We start from the raw sequence: 16,732 nt of genomic DNA, 5'->3' as shown, positions 1-16,732 counted from the left end.
CTTTCCTGTTAACTCCTTAAATCCCCATGCCATATTTATACATTACATTGCACTCTCAGGATTAATGCAGGTGAGATTTTATGGAGCCTGCAAGAGCAGGAAATGTTTCCAGTACGGTGGCGGAGTTAGGTGGGATCTGTAATTCCAATTTCCCAATGGCAGAATGAGATGCAGACATAAGTCAGCAGTATGTTTGCGGCATGTTGGGTCGCATGCCGTCCTTTGGCGGGTTTGGTACTTGTAAAGCATTTGCATGCCATGAATACTCATTAGTGTAAAAAAATGTCCTTCCTTCAAGATAGTCAGCGGTATACAAGAATCTTGTGGCATCTGATTCACATTCATTTATAGGTGAGGTGCACCAGTTGGCTTTGTGCAGTTGTGTCTGAGTTCAGCTCTTTTCCTTGTTGAGCTCTGTGCACAAGGGAGCAGAGCAGGAGAATGGCAGCTTGCATTGAGGTGAAATGTGGATGTGGATTGAAAAGTTGGGGCACAGATGCATCGAAGAGGGATCCAAGGGAGGACATAGGGTGGTATCAAGGGCATGGAGGAATGAAGTGGAAAAGTCCTTAGTGTGATGGAGAGGGCGGTGTTGTGGGAGGGATTGTGCAGTGGAGGGGACAGTCAGTCAAGATAAGAAAATGAGACTCTGAAATGTGGGGTCACAATTGGGTCCATCTCAGGCTGCTGGCTAGCAAAGTTCTCACAGGGCTTTGAGTTCACCTATAATATGCATAGAACTGAGGGCCAGTTGAGCCTGCCAGTTCAGCAGTGTTCTACAGTGGCGAGTCTGCCACTGGACATTAATATCAACATTCAATAAAGAGTGAACAAAAAAACACAACATTTGTTTCTTCCACAATTAACAAACTGTCCCAAACTTCCCTGAAGTCATCAGTGCATGCAACCATAAGGCATGTCAATACATTTAGATCTTTGATTAAGTTAGTCTGAACAAATAACATTGATGCACAAATGTATAAAGAGAAACCAATGTAATGTGAAATTTAAATAAAAAGAAAACACCTGTGTGCTCTCTAAGTCTGATAATGGCAGTAGAGTTGGGCATGAAAGTTTTGGCTATAATTCCGAGCCTCCCGGTTTGACCAGGAGTCTGTTTTATTGCCTGCCCATGAATTGTCAGCTGATGACAGGTCTCACCACTGAAAAGCTTTCCCCAACACGGCATTACATGTCTCCCGTGCATGCCGCCAGCACTTTAAAGTTTAATTGTAATCACGTAGGAAATGGGGAGAGACCAAGAAAGTGGAAGTGGTGCACACTTGTGGTTCTATTGACCAGAACACTGATATAATTCTACACGTAGTCCCAAACTGCTCCTGGCTTTAACAGGATGGCCGAACCATGATGAATCTTTCAGTGTCCCTTTTAAAACATTCCTCTCTCTGAATTTTCTGAGTATTCTCAAGCGGACTTCCAGTAACAAATCACCATTTGAAGGCACCTTGGTCTTTTATTCTCCACAAGCTTTGTTTCTTCGAATCGGGAATCTGTACTCACCAACATTCTGCTAGGCGATTAACCCCCAAAACAGTCCTTTTAATTCTGTCTTGCATAGCAGCACCTGTTGTGGGTCTTCTTCCCCCAAATCGCTCTGACTGACTCTTGAGAGTCTGTATGCAGCAAGGCCACAAAGGCCTCCTCTTTTTTCTTAAGATGTTAAAATTTGCACTTCCGATAAAATTTGAGTTTCTGACTCCATAACAAGAAGGTCACTGTGTGTTTGTCTTAGACTATTTTATAGGAGGTCACATCCCCCTCTCCAAACTAGTTCATTTTACCTTTAATTAAAGGAGACAGTTTAAAACATAATCATATTATAAAGTCCAGCGTCCATAACAAGATGCTGGTAGGAAAGGAAAGCTTTGGTTTATATCAATCAGTCACTCTCAGTTCGTGAAGTTAGATGACACTCAGGTAGACTTGTCTGTGTCTTAGATCTTCATGATAGGACCTGGATCAACAGTTAGTGGTGAGTAAGTCTGGTATGCTTTATTAGACTGGATGGCTGGACCATTACATTGGCATACTACAAACATAGGTCCTCCAATCATGTTGAAACCAGATGCCCATCACAAAGCTGCTGCTGATGTAACTTATGGTGAGAGTTGAGTAAACAGATGCTGGGACATATTACCTGCTTGGTTTTAAAATGTATTTTTATCAGATGACGAGTTCAGTATAAAGTTGCATATAATGGTCAACAGACCATACTCTTCCATTTATCTTAACTCGTTTTGTTTCTCATTTGCTTCCTGAAGACCATGATCAGCACTCAGTCTAGAGCTACCAAGGGGAATGTGCTTGTTCCGGAGATGGAGCTCACTTACTTTCTTGAAGCTGCACTGCAAAGTGCTTATGTGCATTACTTCAAAAAAGGGTAAGCAATTTAGAAAATTTGTGTCTAACGTAAAATCAACTGAGAGCTTTATTATCCTATTCTGTTGCAGTTTGTTCCAGGGGAACCACTTGTACACTTTTGAAAAAAAGAAACTGAGTTGTAAACTGTAGAAACATTTAAAGGCTTCACATGTTTGGGAATGCAACATTGCCATAGGATGGCAAAAAATATTTATGCTATTAACCTCCCCCCTTGACCAACCAATGAGTCGGCTGCAGGTTTTTCAAAGCCCTGGGAAGAAAATGGAAGGGGTTTGTCCAGAACTAAAATGAAATGTCATTGGTAGCACTACTATACCTGTCTAGCCTGCAAAAGCATTTTCTTCCAAATAAAATGTGACCTTGGCTTCCACTAACATTTTCTAACAGCAGGGGTGTTTTTTTTTGGGGGGGGGGGGGGGGGGGAGTGCGGGGTGGTTGGAAATGGTAACATTTACAGGAAGAACTTACTGAACATGGTATTAAACATGAATCAATAATATACACACTATCATGCTCCCTATCTTGATTCAGACAGGAAACTGGCTATTAGGGACAGGTGCTCCGGTTTCCTCCCACAGTCCAAAGCTGTGTGGGTTAGGTTGATTGGCCATGATAAATTGCCCCGTAGACTACGGGGGAGACTAGTGGGGTAAATGCGTGGGGTTACACAGATAGGGCTTGGGTGGGATTGTTGTCAGTGCAGGCATGATGGGCCAAATGGTATCCTTCTGCACTGTCAGGATTCCATGATTCTATGAATGGTACCAGGGATCCAAGATTTCAGTTATATGGTGATTAGAGACGCTGGGTTTGTTGTCTTTAGAGCAGAGAAAGTAAAGGTGAGATTTACAAATGCTGTAGATCAAGGCAAATCTATTCCATAAGAATATGTAAAATAGGAACGAGGGAAGATCATTCTGAGCCTTCTCTACCATTCAACATCATGGCCGATCTTGGGCTTAAGTTTTTCCTCATTTCAGCCCATTCTCCATATCCCTCAATTCCTTTTAATCTAATCAATGATGGCACATCCCCTGGGGTCGAAAATTCCAAAGGTTCACGATGCTCTTTCCTCATCTCAGCCCTAAATGATCAGCCCCTTATGCTGAAACTGTGCCCCCTTGTTCTAGATTCCCAAGCCATGGGAAATAACGTCTGATTATAAACCCTGTGAAGCCACTTCAGAATCTTGAATGTTTTAATGAAATGACATCTCATTTTTCTAAACTCCAGAGAATACAGACCCAGGTTACTCAGCCTGTTATAATAGAGTAGCCTTCTTATGCCAGGGACCAATTTAGTGAAGATGTGTTGTCTCCCGTGAAGAAAAACTCTGCAATCCCCTCATTGCCATTGAGAATTTCTCCTCCCTCTGCTTCTAAGGGGCCAATGTTTACTTAGAACATAGAAAAAATACAGCACAAACAGGCCCTTCGGCCCACAAGTTGCGCCGGTCATGTCCCTACCTACCTAGGCTTATATATAGGCTTACCTATAACCCTCAATCCTATTAAGTCCCATGCACACATCCAGAAGCCTCTTAAAAGACCCTATTGAGTTTGCCTCCATCACCACTGACGGCAGCCGATTCCACTCACCCACCACCCTCTGAGTGAAAAACTTACCCCTGACATCACCTCTGTACCTACTCCCCAGCACCTTAAACCTCTGTCCTCTCATAGCAGCCATTTCAGCCCTGGGAAAAAGCCTCAGAGAATCCACCCAATCTATACCTCTCAACATCTTGTACACCTCTATCAGGTCACCTGTCATCCTTCGTCTCTCCAAGGAGCTCCCTCAGCCTATCCTCATGAGGCATGCCAACCAATCCAGGCAACATCCTTGTAAATCTTCTCTGCACTCTTTCAATCATTTCCACATCCCTCCTGTAATGAGGCGACCAGAACTGAGCACAGTACTCCAAGTGGGGTCTGACGAGGGTCTTATAAAGCTGCATCATTATCTCCCGACTCCTAAACTCAATCCCTCGATTGATGAAGGCCAGCACACCATATGCTTCTTAACCACCTCCTCTACCTGCGAGGCCGATTTAAGAATCCTATGGACCCGGACCCCAAGGTCCTTCTGATCCTCTATACTGCTAAGAGTCTTACCCTTGATATTATACTCCTTCATCCCATTTGATGTGCCAAAATGGACCACTACACATTTATCCGGGTTGAAGTCCATCTGCCACTTCTCCGCCCAGTCTTGCATCCTATCTATGTCACGCTGCAGCTTCTGACATACCTCCAACCTATCCACAACACCACAAACCTTCGTGTCGTCGGCAAACTTGCCAACCCATCCCTCCACTTCCTCATCCAGGTCATTTATGAAAATGACAAACAGCAAGGGTCCCAGAACAGATCCCTGGGGCACTCCACTGGTGACTGACCACCATTCAGAAAAAGACGCGTCTACAACCACTCTCTGCCTTCTGCAGGCAAGCCAGTTCTGAATCCACAAGGCAACAGCCCCTTGGATCCTATGCCCTCTCACTTTCTCGAGAAGTCTTGCATAGGGGACCTTATCGAACGCTTTGCTGAAGTCCATGTAAACCACATCTACCGATTTTCCTTCGTCAATGTGTTTAGTCACATTTTCAAAGAACTCCACCAGGCTCGTAAGGCACGATTTGCCTTTGACAAAGCCGTGCTGACTACTTTTGAGCATACTAAACTTCTCTAAATGTTCATAAATCCTGTCCCTTAGGATCTTCTCCATCAACTTACCAACCACTGAGGTAAGACTCGCCGGTTGGTAATTTCCTGGGCTATCCCTATTCCCTTTCTTGAATATAGGAACCACATCCGCAATCCTCCAATCCTCCGGAACCTCTCCCGTCTCCATCGACGACGCAAAGATCATTGCCAGAGCTCTGCAATCTCTTCCCTCGCCTCCCACAGTAACCTGGGGTACATCCCATCCGGTCCCGGCGACTTATCTATCTTGATGCTATTCAAAATTTCCATCACATCCTCTTTCTTAATGTCCACATATTCAATCTTTTCAGTCCGCCTCAATCCTGTAGTACAACCACCCAGGTCTTTTTCCACCGTGAATACCGAGGTAAAATATTCATTAAGCACCTCTGCTATTTCTTCCAGTTCTGTACAGACTTTCTCACCTTCACCTTTTATAGGTCCTATTCCTTCACATCTCATCCTTTTACTCTTCACATATTTATAGAACGCCTTAGGGTTCTCCTTAATCTTACCTGCCAAGGCCTTTTCGTGACCCCTTCTGGCTCTCCTAATTTCTTTCTTAAATTCCTTCCTACAAGCCGTAGACTCATCTAGATCCCTATCATCGCCTAGCTCTCTGAACCTTTTGTACGCTTTCCTTTTCTTTCTCACTAGGTTCAGCGCAGCTTTCGTGCACCACGGTTCCCGTAACCTACCAACACCTCCCTGTCTCATCGGAACGTTGTCATGCAGAACTCCAGACAAACATTCCTTGAAAATCTGCCACCTTACTTCAGTACTTTTCCTCGAGAATGCCTCCTTCCAATTTACGCCTCTAATCTCCTGCCTGATGGCTTCATATTTCCCCTTACTCCAGATAAACACTTTCCTAGCTTGCCTGATCCTATCTCTTTCCAATGCTAGTGTAAAGGAGATAGAGTTATGATCGCTATCCCCAAGATGCTCCCCCACTGAGAGATCCGACACCTGTCCAGGCTCATTAGCCAGTACCAGATCGAGTACAGCCTCTCCTCTTGTAGGCTTATCCACATGCTGTGTCAGGAAACCCTCCTGAATGCACCTAACAAACTCCTCCCCATCTAAACCCCTTACCCTAGGAATATTCCAATCAATGTTTGGGAAATTAAAGTCTCCCATCACGACAACCCTGTTATTCCAACATCTCTCCAGGATCTGTTTCCCTATTTGCTCTTCAACATCCCTGTTACTATTGGGCGGCCTGTAGAAAACACCCAGCAAAGTTATCGACCCCTTCCCGCTCCGAACTTCCACCCACAGAGACTCCGTAGACAATCCCTCCACGGCTTCCACCTTCTCTACAGCTGTGACACTATCCCTTCCTGCCAGGATATTGGTCCCCCTGGGATTCAAGTGCCACCCGTCCTTTTTGTACAGGTCACACCTTCCCCTAAAGAGGTCCCAATGATCCAGGAACCTGAATCCCTGCTCCCCGCTCCAGTCCCTCAGCCGCGCATTCATCCTCCACCTCACTCCATTGCTGCTCTCACTTTCCCGTGGCACAGGCAGCAATCCTGAGATTACTACCTTTGCGTTCCTCCTTCCCAACTGTCTACCTAACTCCCTATATTCTCTTTTCATGACCCCTTCCGTCTTCCTACCTATGTCAGCAGTACCAATATGTACCACGACCTCTGGCTCCTCTCCCTCCCACCTCAGGATATCTGGGACGCGATCAGAGACATCCCGGCACTAGGGAGGCAGACCACCATCCGAGACTCCCGTCTGCCTCTGCAAAAACGCCTGTCCGACCCCCTTACTGTTGAGTCCCCGATTAATACTGCCTTCCTCCTCCTTTCCTTAGCCCTCTTACTTTAGCTACTCTCTTCCTTATTAAATACTTGTAAAAGCTCTTCGTCTGTTTTTATATTTCTGGCTAGTTTACTCTCATATATTCCAGTTCTCTCTTTTTTAATCAACTTTTTGGTGTCCCTTTGCTGGTTTCTAAAATACGTCCAATCCTCAAACTTACTATTAGCCTTTGCAAATTTATAAGCTTCTTCTTTTAATCTCATACTATCCTTAAGCTCTGGAGCAGAAGGGTCAATAACCAAAGGGCACAGATTTAAGATAATTGGCAGTAAGATAAGAATGAAGAAATTATATGAGAATTTTTTTTAATGCAGTGGATTGTTATGCCTTGGAATGTATGACTTGCTGGGATGGTGGAAGTGGATGCAACAGTAACTTTCAAAGGGAATTAGATAAGTACTTAAAGGGGAAAAGAATTACAGGGGGCTATGAGGAAAGAGCAGGGAAGTGAGACTAATTGGATATCAAAGAGCCAGCATACCCCTTTTCTGTCTCATTCTATGGTTCTATTATTCCAATTGTGCTAATGTACCCTAAGTATGCACATGACTTGTGTATTCCCAGAGGTATACTCATTTTAAATCTACCTGTCCATATCATGAACAACACCTATAATGAAATGTTTAAATGGTTAATTGATAAAATTCTAAGAGTGACTTGGTTGTGAATATATAGTATTTACGCTTTTAATTGAATGTCAAAAGGCTAGTAGATAAACATGACTTTGTGGTTTTACACTAGTGTCCTAAATATTTTATTGGGTGAGGGGATGATTGAATATAACATCGCCTAAGCTTACTTAATTACTTAGTTAAACAAGCTATCAGTAAATGGTCTCTCAAATGGTGTAAGTGGTGTCTGTTGTGCATCATATATTGACAGTTTGAAGAGACACTCAGACTGGTTTATAGAGAGCGTGAAGGAGTTGAATGATGTGCTAAAGGGATAGATCAGGAACTGACTTCTGCCCTGTAGCCTTTTCCTGTTCCTACATGCATTTGTGTTCTTGTGTAGATGTTTATTTAAGACAACATATTCACTATGTAGATCACACAGCAACTCAGAGCTGAGTTCATTTGGACTGGGTCAGCACCTCAGGAATGGGAATTTCATAGGAATGTGCTCAGCATTCATTAGCTGGAGAACACTCGTAATTCACATTGAGGATACCTTCTAAGTTGTGTGGCTCTACCACCGTGCTAAATGGGATAGATTTCCAACATAGAACATAGAACATTACAGCGCAGAACAGGCCCTTCGGCCCACGATGTTGCACCGACCAGTTAAAAAAAAAAACTGTGACCCTCCAACCTAAACCAATTTCTTTTCGTCCATGAACCTATCTACGGATCTCTTAAATGCCCCCAAACTAGGCGCATTTACAACTGATGCTGGCAGGGCATTCCAATCCCTCACCACCCTCTGGGTAAAGAACCTACCCCTGACATCGGTTCTATAACTACCCCCCCTCAATTTAAAGCCATGCCCCCTCGTGCTGGATTTCTCCATCAGAGGAAAAAGGCTATCACTATCCACCCTATCTAAACCTCTAATCATCTTATATGTTTCAATAAGATCCCCTCTTAGCCGCCGCCTTTCCAGCGAAAACAATCCCAAATCCCTCAGCCTCTCCTCATAGGATCTCCCCTCCATACCAGGCAACATCCTGGTAAACCTCCTCTGCACCCTCTCCAAAGCCTCCACATCCTTCCTGTAATGTGGGGACCAGAACTGCACACAGTACTCCAAGTGCGGCCGCACCAGAGTTGTGTACAGTTGCAACATAACGCTACGACTCCTAAATTCAATCCCCCTACCAATAAACGCCAAGACACCATATGCCTTCTTAACAACCTTATCTACTTGATTCCCAACTTTCAGGGATCTATGCACACATACACCTAGATCCCTCTGCTCCTCCACACTATTCAAAGTCCTCCCGTTAGCCCTATACTCAACACATCTGTTATTCCTACCAAAGTGAATTACCTCACACTTCTCCGCATTAAACTCCATCCGCCACCTCTCGGCCCAACTTTGCAACCTGTCTAAGTCTTCCTGCAAACTACGACACCCTTCCTCACTGTCTACCACACCACCGACTTTGGTGTCATCAGCAAATTTGCTAATCCACCCAACTATACCCTCATCCAGATCATTAATAAATATTACAAACAGCAGTGGCCCCAAAACAGATCCCTGAGGTACACCACTTGTAACCGCACTCCATGATGAATATTTACTATCAACCACCACCCTCTGTTTCCTATCCGCTAGCCAATTCCTGATCCAATTTCCTAGATCACCCCCAATCCCATACATCTGCATTTTCTGCAGAAGCCTACCATGGTGAACCTTATCAAACGCCTTACTAAAATCCATATATACCACGTCCACTGCCTTGCCCCCATCCACCTCCTTGGTCACTTTCTCAAAAAACTCAATAAGGTTAGTAAGGCACGACCTACCTGCCACAAAACCATGCTGACTATCACCTATCAATTCATTACTCTCCAAATAACTATAAATCCTATCCCTTATAATTTTTTCCAACATCTTGCCGACAACAGAAGTGAGACTCACCGGTCTATAATTCCCGGGGAAGTCTCTGTTCCCCTTCTTAAACAATGGGACAACATTCGCTAACCTCCAATCTTCTGGTACTATACCAGAGGCCAACAGACCTGCGAACTCAACACTGGGCATCCATGAGGCACCGTGAACCATCAGCAGCAGAATTATACTGAACCACAATCCGTAACCTCATGTCCGGCATATCCCCCACTCTCTCGATACTATCAAGCTGGGGGATCAACTTTGGTTCAATGGAATATGCAGGACGGTATGCCAGGAACAGCAGCAGGCATATCGGAAAATGAGGTGCCAACCTGATGAAGCTACAATAGGACGACTTTTATGCCAAGCAGGGAAAGCAGCATGAGACAGATGGAGCTAAGCGATCCTAGAACCAACAAATTAGATTTAAGCTCTGCATTCCTACCATATCCAGTTATCAATGATGGTGGACAATTAAACAACCAACTGGAGGTGGGGCCTCCACAAATATCCCCATCCTCATTAATGGGGGAGCCCAACACATCAATGCAAAAGACCAAGCTGAAGCATTTGCAACAATCTTCAATCAGAAGCGTCAAATGGATGATCCATCTTTGACTCCTCCTGAGGTCCCCAGCATCACGGATGCCAATCTTCAACTAATTCAGTTCACTCCATGTGATATCAAGAAACGGCTGAAGGCATTGGCTACTGCAAAGACTATGGGCTCGGACAGAATTCTGGCAATAGTTGCGCTCCAGAAAGAGCTGTGCTCCTAGCCAAGCTGATTTGAGCATCTACCTGTAAATGTATTGCCCAGGGATGTTCTATCCACAAAAAGCAAGATAGATCAAACCTGGCCAATTACCGGCCCATCAGCCAATCATCAAGGGTCATCAATAGTGCTATCAAACAGCAGTTGCTTAGCAGTAACCTGCTCACTGACAGATAGTTTGGATTCCGCCAAAGCCACTCAGCTCCTGACCTCGTTACAGCCTTGGTCTGAACATGGACAAAAGAGTTAAACTCGAGAGGAGAGGTGAAACTGACTACCTTTGACTTCAAGCAGCCCTAGCAAAACTGGTGTCGGTGGGAGTCAGAGGGAAAGCTCTCTGCTGCTTGTGGGAGTCATACCTAGCACAGAGGAAGATGATTGTCATTGTTGGAGGCCGATTACCTCTGTCCCAGGACAAACTGCATGAGTTTGTCGTGGTAGTCTCCTAGGCCCAACCAACTTCAACTGCTTCATCAATGACAAACAGAATGTTTGTTGATCTATCTAATACTGGGAGCCATGAACACACAATCTTATTGTTGTGTTCTCTACCTGAAGGCTGGTCTGACCCACAATGTCAGGATCTCCGCCATGGGTAGGGCAAAGAGACAGAACTCAAATCTACCCCAGCCAGAATGGGAATTGAACCCCGTGCTGTCGGCACCAATCTGGTCCACACCGGCAAGCCGGACCCCACAAGGAATGCAGGCTGCTGTGGCAACAGAAACTTTTATACCCACTACCCATAGAGCCATGGATAGTGATGGGAGAGACTCCAAACTGTTTCCATCATATGACTGACCAGGAATATCTCCCGCTCTTATTGTTTGTCATTGGTGTATATTTGAAGGGCAGAATTTTGGCACAGTGGTTAGCACTGCTGCCTCACAGCGCCAGGTTCGATTCCCGGCCCGGGTCACTGTTTGTGTGGAGTTTGCACATTCTCCCTGTGTCTGCGTGGGTTTTCTCTGGGTGCTCCGGTTTCCTCCCACAGTCCAAAGATGTGCAAGTTAGGTGCATTGGCCATGCTAAATTGCCCTTTAGTATCAGGGGGACTAGCTAGGGTCAATGCATGGGGATAGGGCAAGGGCAGGATTATGGTCGGTGCAGACATGATGGGCCGAATAGCCTCCTTCTGCACTGTAGTGATTCTATGACCTTCCCTCCATCGGAGAAGTGGGGATATTGGTTGCTGCTGATTGCACAATGTTCAGCACTATTTGTGACTCTTTATATGCAGCACAACCTGGACAGCATTCAGGCTTGTGCTGATAAGTGGCAAGTAACACTTGTGCCACGCAAAACCAGGCAAAGACCATCTCCAACAAAAGGCAATCCAACAATATCCCCATGACATTCCATGGCACTACCATTGCTGAATCTCCCACCATCAACATCGTGGGGGGCTACCATTGATCAGGAACTGAACTGGACCAGCTGTATAAACACTGGCAACAAGCAGGTCAGCCTGGGAATTCTGTGGAGAGTAACTTGCTTTCTCACTGCCCAGAGCCTCTCCACTTTTTGCAAAGCACAAGTCAGAAGTATGATGGAATACTCTCCAATTGCCTGGATGAGTGCAGCTCCAACAATGTTCGAGAAACCCGACACCCACTTGTTTGGCACCATATCCACTCCCTCCATAACCAACACACAGTGATACCGTGTGTACCATCTACAATACGCACTGCAGCAATTCAACAAAGATCCTTCAATGGTACCTTCCAAATCTGTGATCTGTACCACCTAGAAGAACAAGGGCAGCTCCAATATGAATGGGAACACCTCCATCTGTAAGTTCCCCTCCCAGCTGCACACCATCCTGACATGGAACTGTATTGCTGTTCCTTCAGAGTCGCTGGATCAAATTCCTGGAACTCCATTCCTACCAGCATCGTGGGTGTATGCACTCCACAAGATATAGGAGCAGAATTAAGCCATTTGGCCTATCAAGTCTGCTCCGCCTTCCAACCATGGCTGATAAGTTTCTCAATCCCATTCTCCTGCTTTTTCCCCGTAACCCCTCATCCCCTTACCATCAAGAACCTATCTATCTCTATCTTAAATACACTGTGGCCTGACCTCCACAGCCTTCTGTGGCAATGAATTCAAACACTCCACATGGACTGCAGCGGTTCAAGAAGGCAGCTCACCATCATCTTCTCGAGGGCAGTTAGGTAATGGGCAATATAAATGCTGATCTAACTACTGAGTCCTATAACCTGTGAAATAATAACAAAAAACTGTGCCTTTTCACCAACTTTTAGTGATTATTGAAAGGTGTGGAAGGACTTGCATTTCTGAAGTGTCTTTCACAATGTTGGAATGTCCCAAAGTCCATTATAGGTAATGAATTATCTTTAAGTTATTACTGCTGTAATGTAGGAAAACGATGCTTTAGAATGATCACAGCAATGCACCTCTTGTGTTGTTTTTTTCTCACAGGAACGTAGTCAAGGGAGTAAAACGAATTCGGGAAACTTTAAGAGCTATGGAAACGAGAGCCACACAGAATTTCAGAATGGTAAGACTGGGAAAAAAACATTTTTCTAAGTTTTTAATTCTGAAGCGACTGAACATATTCAGTACATTCTTTAATAAGAAACGCAAGAGCCAAGTCTGTGCATTTCCACACTGACCACTATCCCATTTCAACTCTCCACAGCAACCGGCCAGCTTTGGACAATGCATGAGGAGTTGGGAACGGTGCACAATGTTCCATATAGCACTATTATGTCAACTAATTTATGTCACACAAACCCTTTGGTGTGTGGTCGATGATGCATGGTGCAGCCTGAAGCTGAATGTCATAATGTTGTATGTCTGGTTATGCCCATGAGGTGGAGCAATAATTCTTCAATAATGTTTATGAAAACTTGTATTAGCTACAAGTTGACATAATAGATTTTGATCAGGCAGTCTCAACTGCAGGAGGTTATGAGTGTCTGAGCAATTAGCCATAAGCCTGAAGAGTTTCACATGGGTATCACAGACTTTTCTCATTAATTTCAGTGGCATTTCACATGGCCTTGTGCTCGTTTACAGAACCAGTAGCTTCATCCTACTACTATAGTTTGCAATTTCTGAAAGGCTTGGTGGCAGTGGATTCGGTAAAATCATTCATTGTGCAAATAGTGCATGTTAGAGCTTGACATCTGAGTTAATGCATTCTTCTTTTGATTGGATGCGAGTGATGTAACAGTAAAGTGGGGTTAATTTTATATACTGCCAAAGGGGTGTTGATGTGATCAGTATTGGTCAATGTATTTGCAGTTTTTCCATATTCCCCTGGATATCTTAAGTGAATACGTAAGAAGGGGCGGCATGGTGACACAACGATTAGCACTGCTGGCTCACAGCGCCAGAGACCCGGATGCGATTCCCAGCTTGGGTCACTGTCTGTGTGGAGTTTGTACGTTCTCCCCGTGTCTGCATGGGTTTCCTCCGGATGCTCTAGTTTCCTCCCACAGTCCAAAGATGTGTGGCTTAGGTTGATTGGGCATGCTAAATTAACCCGAGTTTTGGGGGGATTAGCAGGGTAAATATGTGGAGTTACGGGGATAGGGTGGAATTGTTGTCAGTGCAGGCTCGATGGGCCGAATGACCTCCTTCTGTACTGTAGGGATTCTATGATACTTATTAATATGTGTGCAGCTGCGACTGAATTAACTTAAAGCCTAAATTTTACTCTTCTGGCCTTTTAAAGTAGTCAAGAATAGTGATTGAAATTCAGTGTAAAGCAAATGTAAAGGATTTTTTGTTTTGATGATTAAGTCTTTGTTTGAAGTAAATACACTCTCATTCCAGTAGTGGTGCTAGTAAGAGGTTCCTTAACCACATCTATTATTATTGTGAAGTCGACCTGGCACTTGAGATAGTCCTGTTCCTTCAGCCCCAAAAATTAAGTTTTTGCATATACTCAGCTATGAGGATAGATTGGAGAGATTGGGACTGTTCTCCTTGGAAAGCAGAAGGCTAAGAGCAGATTTGATAGAGATGTTCAAAGTCCTGAGGGGACTGGACAGAGTAGATTGGGAGACATTGTTCCCACTTGTACAAAGAACAAGAGGGCACAGATTTAAAGTGATTTGCAAAAGAAGCAATTGTGATGTGAGAAAAACCTAAATCTTTTCACACAAAGAATGGTTCAGGTCTGGAATGCCTTGCCTGGAAGTGTGGCGGAGGCAGGATCAAACGAAGCAGACAAGAGGGTATTCGGTGTGTGTATTCAAGTAATCAATGTGCAAGACCGCAGGCAAAAGGCAGGAAAATGGTACTTAGTCATGATGCTCAGTTTGAGAGCTGGCAGAGACAAGATGAGCCAAAAGGCCTCCTCCTGTACAGTAACAATTCTGTGTTCTGTGATACACGTATAAGTTGACCCCTTTTGAGCTACAACATGCTATGTTCACAATAGTAGTCAGTCTCAATTTTTCAATCCACAAATGTGTGTTTTACTTACTGTACCTGATGACTGGGTGAAAGGGATCAAGCAGTCAATATGGACTGTCCTGCAAAGATGCGTGGGAGTAGAAGACATGTCAACCCTTTGATATTTTAAAATGGTCACACCCGCATTGGCAGTTCACCTTCAGACTTGGCATATAAGTCAAATCAACTACCGTTTTTGTTGGGTTTTTTCGAGGCTTCAAATATTGACTTATTCGCTGACATCTCGCGTAGCCATTTATTTTCTGTTAATTTGTATTTTTTAATTTTCAGCTTAGGTTTGAAATTTTGTATGATTATCTTTGAGAAAAAATTCAATTTTCCCCTCTTCTTTTTTTCAGAAGAACAATTAGATTTTTAAAGAATCTTTCTTTTCTAAAGGTGCTCTGATATGACCCATAACCCTATGAATGTTAGCCACATTCTAGTAGCTCACCCGAGAGACTGTTTTTGAATTGTAAGCTTCGACTCTTTTATTTAAATCTGGACATTGGAAGAACTCACAGCAAAACCTGATCGATCTACATGTTTTGTCGACATGAGCCCTTTTTAGAAGAAGTCGCTAGATAGGGATTGGGAATGGAATTCTTAGCTTGCATTCCCAGCAAACCTAGGGACATGGAAGCCAGTTTATGTTAGCCCTGGTACCACCTCAGATGAGCTCACAGAAATTGGTACAGACAGGGGTTTGAACTTGCATGCTGATTTCTAACATAATAGGTTTCCTTTTCCTCAGTACTGCACCTGGAACCCTATTGCTGATGGGATAGATTCTGGCTATTGCATTGCATTGGAGATCCTCATGAGAACAGAGTTTCTGCGTACAGTGTACAAGACTCCAAGATCGGCACAGTAATAAAAAGTTAAAAAATAATGTGGGGAACAAATGGATGGCAATGAAGGTGAGGTGGAAAGAAGACAGTCTGGAAGCAGCACCTGAACGTTAGTTATGTTAAAGCTGCTATATAAGTGCAGGTTGTTATTTAGAGAGGAAGGGGAATCAAAACACTAAGTGAGAGGGAGTGGGAAGGGAGAGGGCCATGACTATCTGGAGGGAAGAGAGAAGAGTGACAGCATGAATTGAGAAGGAAATTAGTGCTGTTTGAGGGGTGAAGCTTGTCAGTTTGAGTGTGGAGGACATGCGAAAAATGTCATCTTAAATGGGAGGAAGAGTAAAATGGCCCCAGCTTCAGTAGAAGGAATGGAGGAAGAGAACCAACTTGAGCTGGCGAGGAGAAGGATGAGAATTTCAGTGAAAGGATGGGGAGTTAAGGATGTGACTCTGTGCTTAAGGATAGTGAAGTTACATAGTGTGAGATTGTGATTGTGAAGGTCACTTTTATGAAAATTATGGTCAAGTTGATCTTTGGAAAATCCAAATATAGCTTTACTTTTCCTTTTTTTAAGGTTAAAAATGTAAAGCAATGAATCTTGAAGTATCAAATGGTTTCAAATTAAACAGGAGTTAGCATTTCTAAAGTAAAAGGTTGATATTTTCCACTTGGAAAAATTTCCAATTTCTGCTATCAGCATGGATTTCCCTTTCAGATTTTTAGTTTAATGCAATTGAAGAAATATTGGAAATACTTGAAGTTTTAGTTGTAAAGCCCATACATAGACTTGGTTTCACTTGTTATAAGTTTATATTCAGCACTTTTCTTGAATAACTAGAATTTTGGTGGTTATGTGAACTTTTGTGAATCTGTTGGGCAGCTCCTGCTTGTTTTCTAGTTTGGTTTTTATAATACCTTTTACAATCGATTTGGCTTAGTTCTACCTAATGTTTCACATTCATTAGGGAAACTCTTCATGACGTTAAATGCGGATAGTATGCCAATGCTGGTTACTCACAAGAAATTATTTCATTCCATTCTATTTGTACTTTGTGAAAGAAGGAACTTGCATTTATAGAGCACACATTGCGGCCTCAGGATGTCCCAAAACTCTGCACAGCTCGCAGAACGGAATTCTCCGTTAGCCTCGGGTGGGATTTTACGAGCCTTGCTCAAAC

General features: G+C 43.8%; 1 protein-coding gene across 1 annotated transcript in view; it reads left to right on the top strand.

Moving 5' to 3' along the window:
* Positions 1 to 16,732, top strand: part of LOC144504409 (tetratricopeptide repeat protein 7A-like) — a 272,644-nt gene that overhangs the window by 38,186 nt on the left and 217,726 nt on the right. The window contains exons 5-6 of the mRNA XM_078229665.1: positions 2,283 to 2,401; positions 12,718 to 12,796. Of these exons, the coding sequence (XP_078085791.1) occupies positions 2,283 to 2,401; positions 12,718 to 12,796 (198 nt within the window). The remainder of the gene's footprint in view (positions 1 to 2,282; positions 2,402 to 12,717; positions 12,797 to 16,732) is intronic.

Source organism: Mustelus asterias, chromosome 15 (assembly GCF_964213995.1).
Source record: "Mustelus asterias chromosome 15, sMusAst1.hap1.1, whole genome shotgun sequence".
In the NCBI taxonomy this organism is placed as follows: domain Eukaryota; kingdom Metazoa; phylum Chordata; class Chondrichthyes; order Carcharhiniformes; family Triakidae; genus Mustelus; species Mustelus asterias.
Note: the sequence above shows the minus strand (reverse complement) of the source record. Positions and strands in the feature narration are given on the sequence as shown.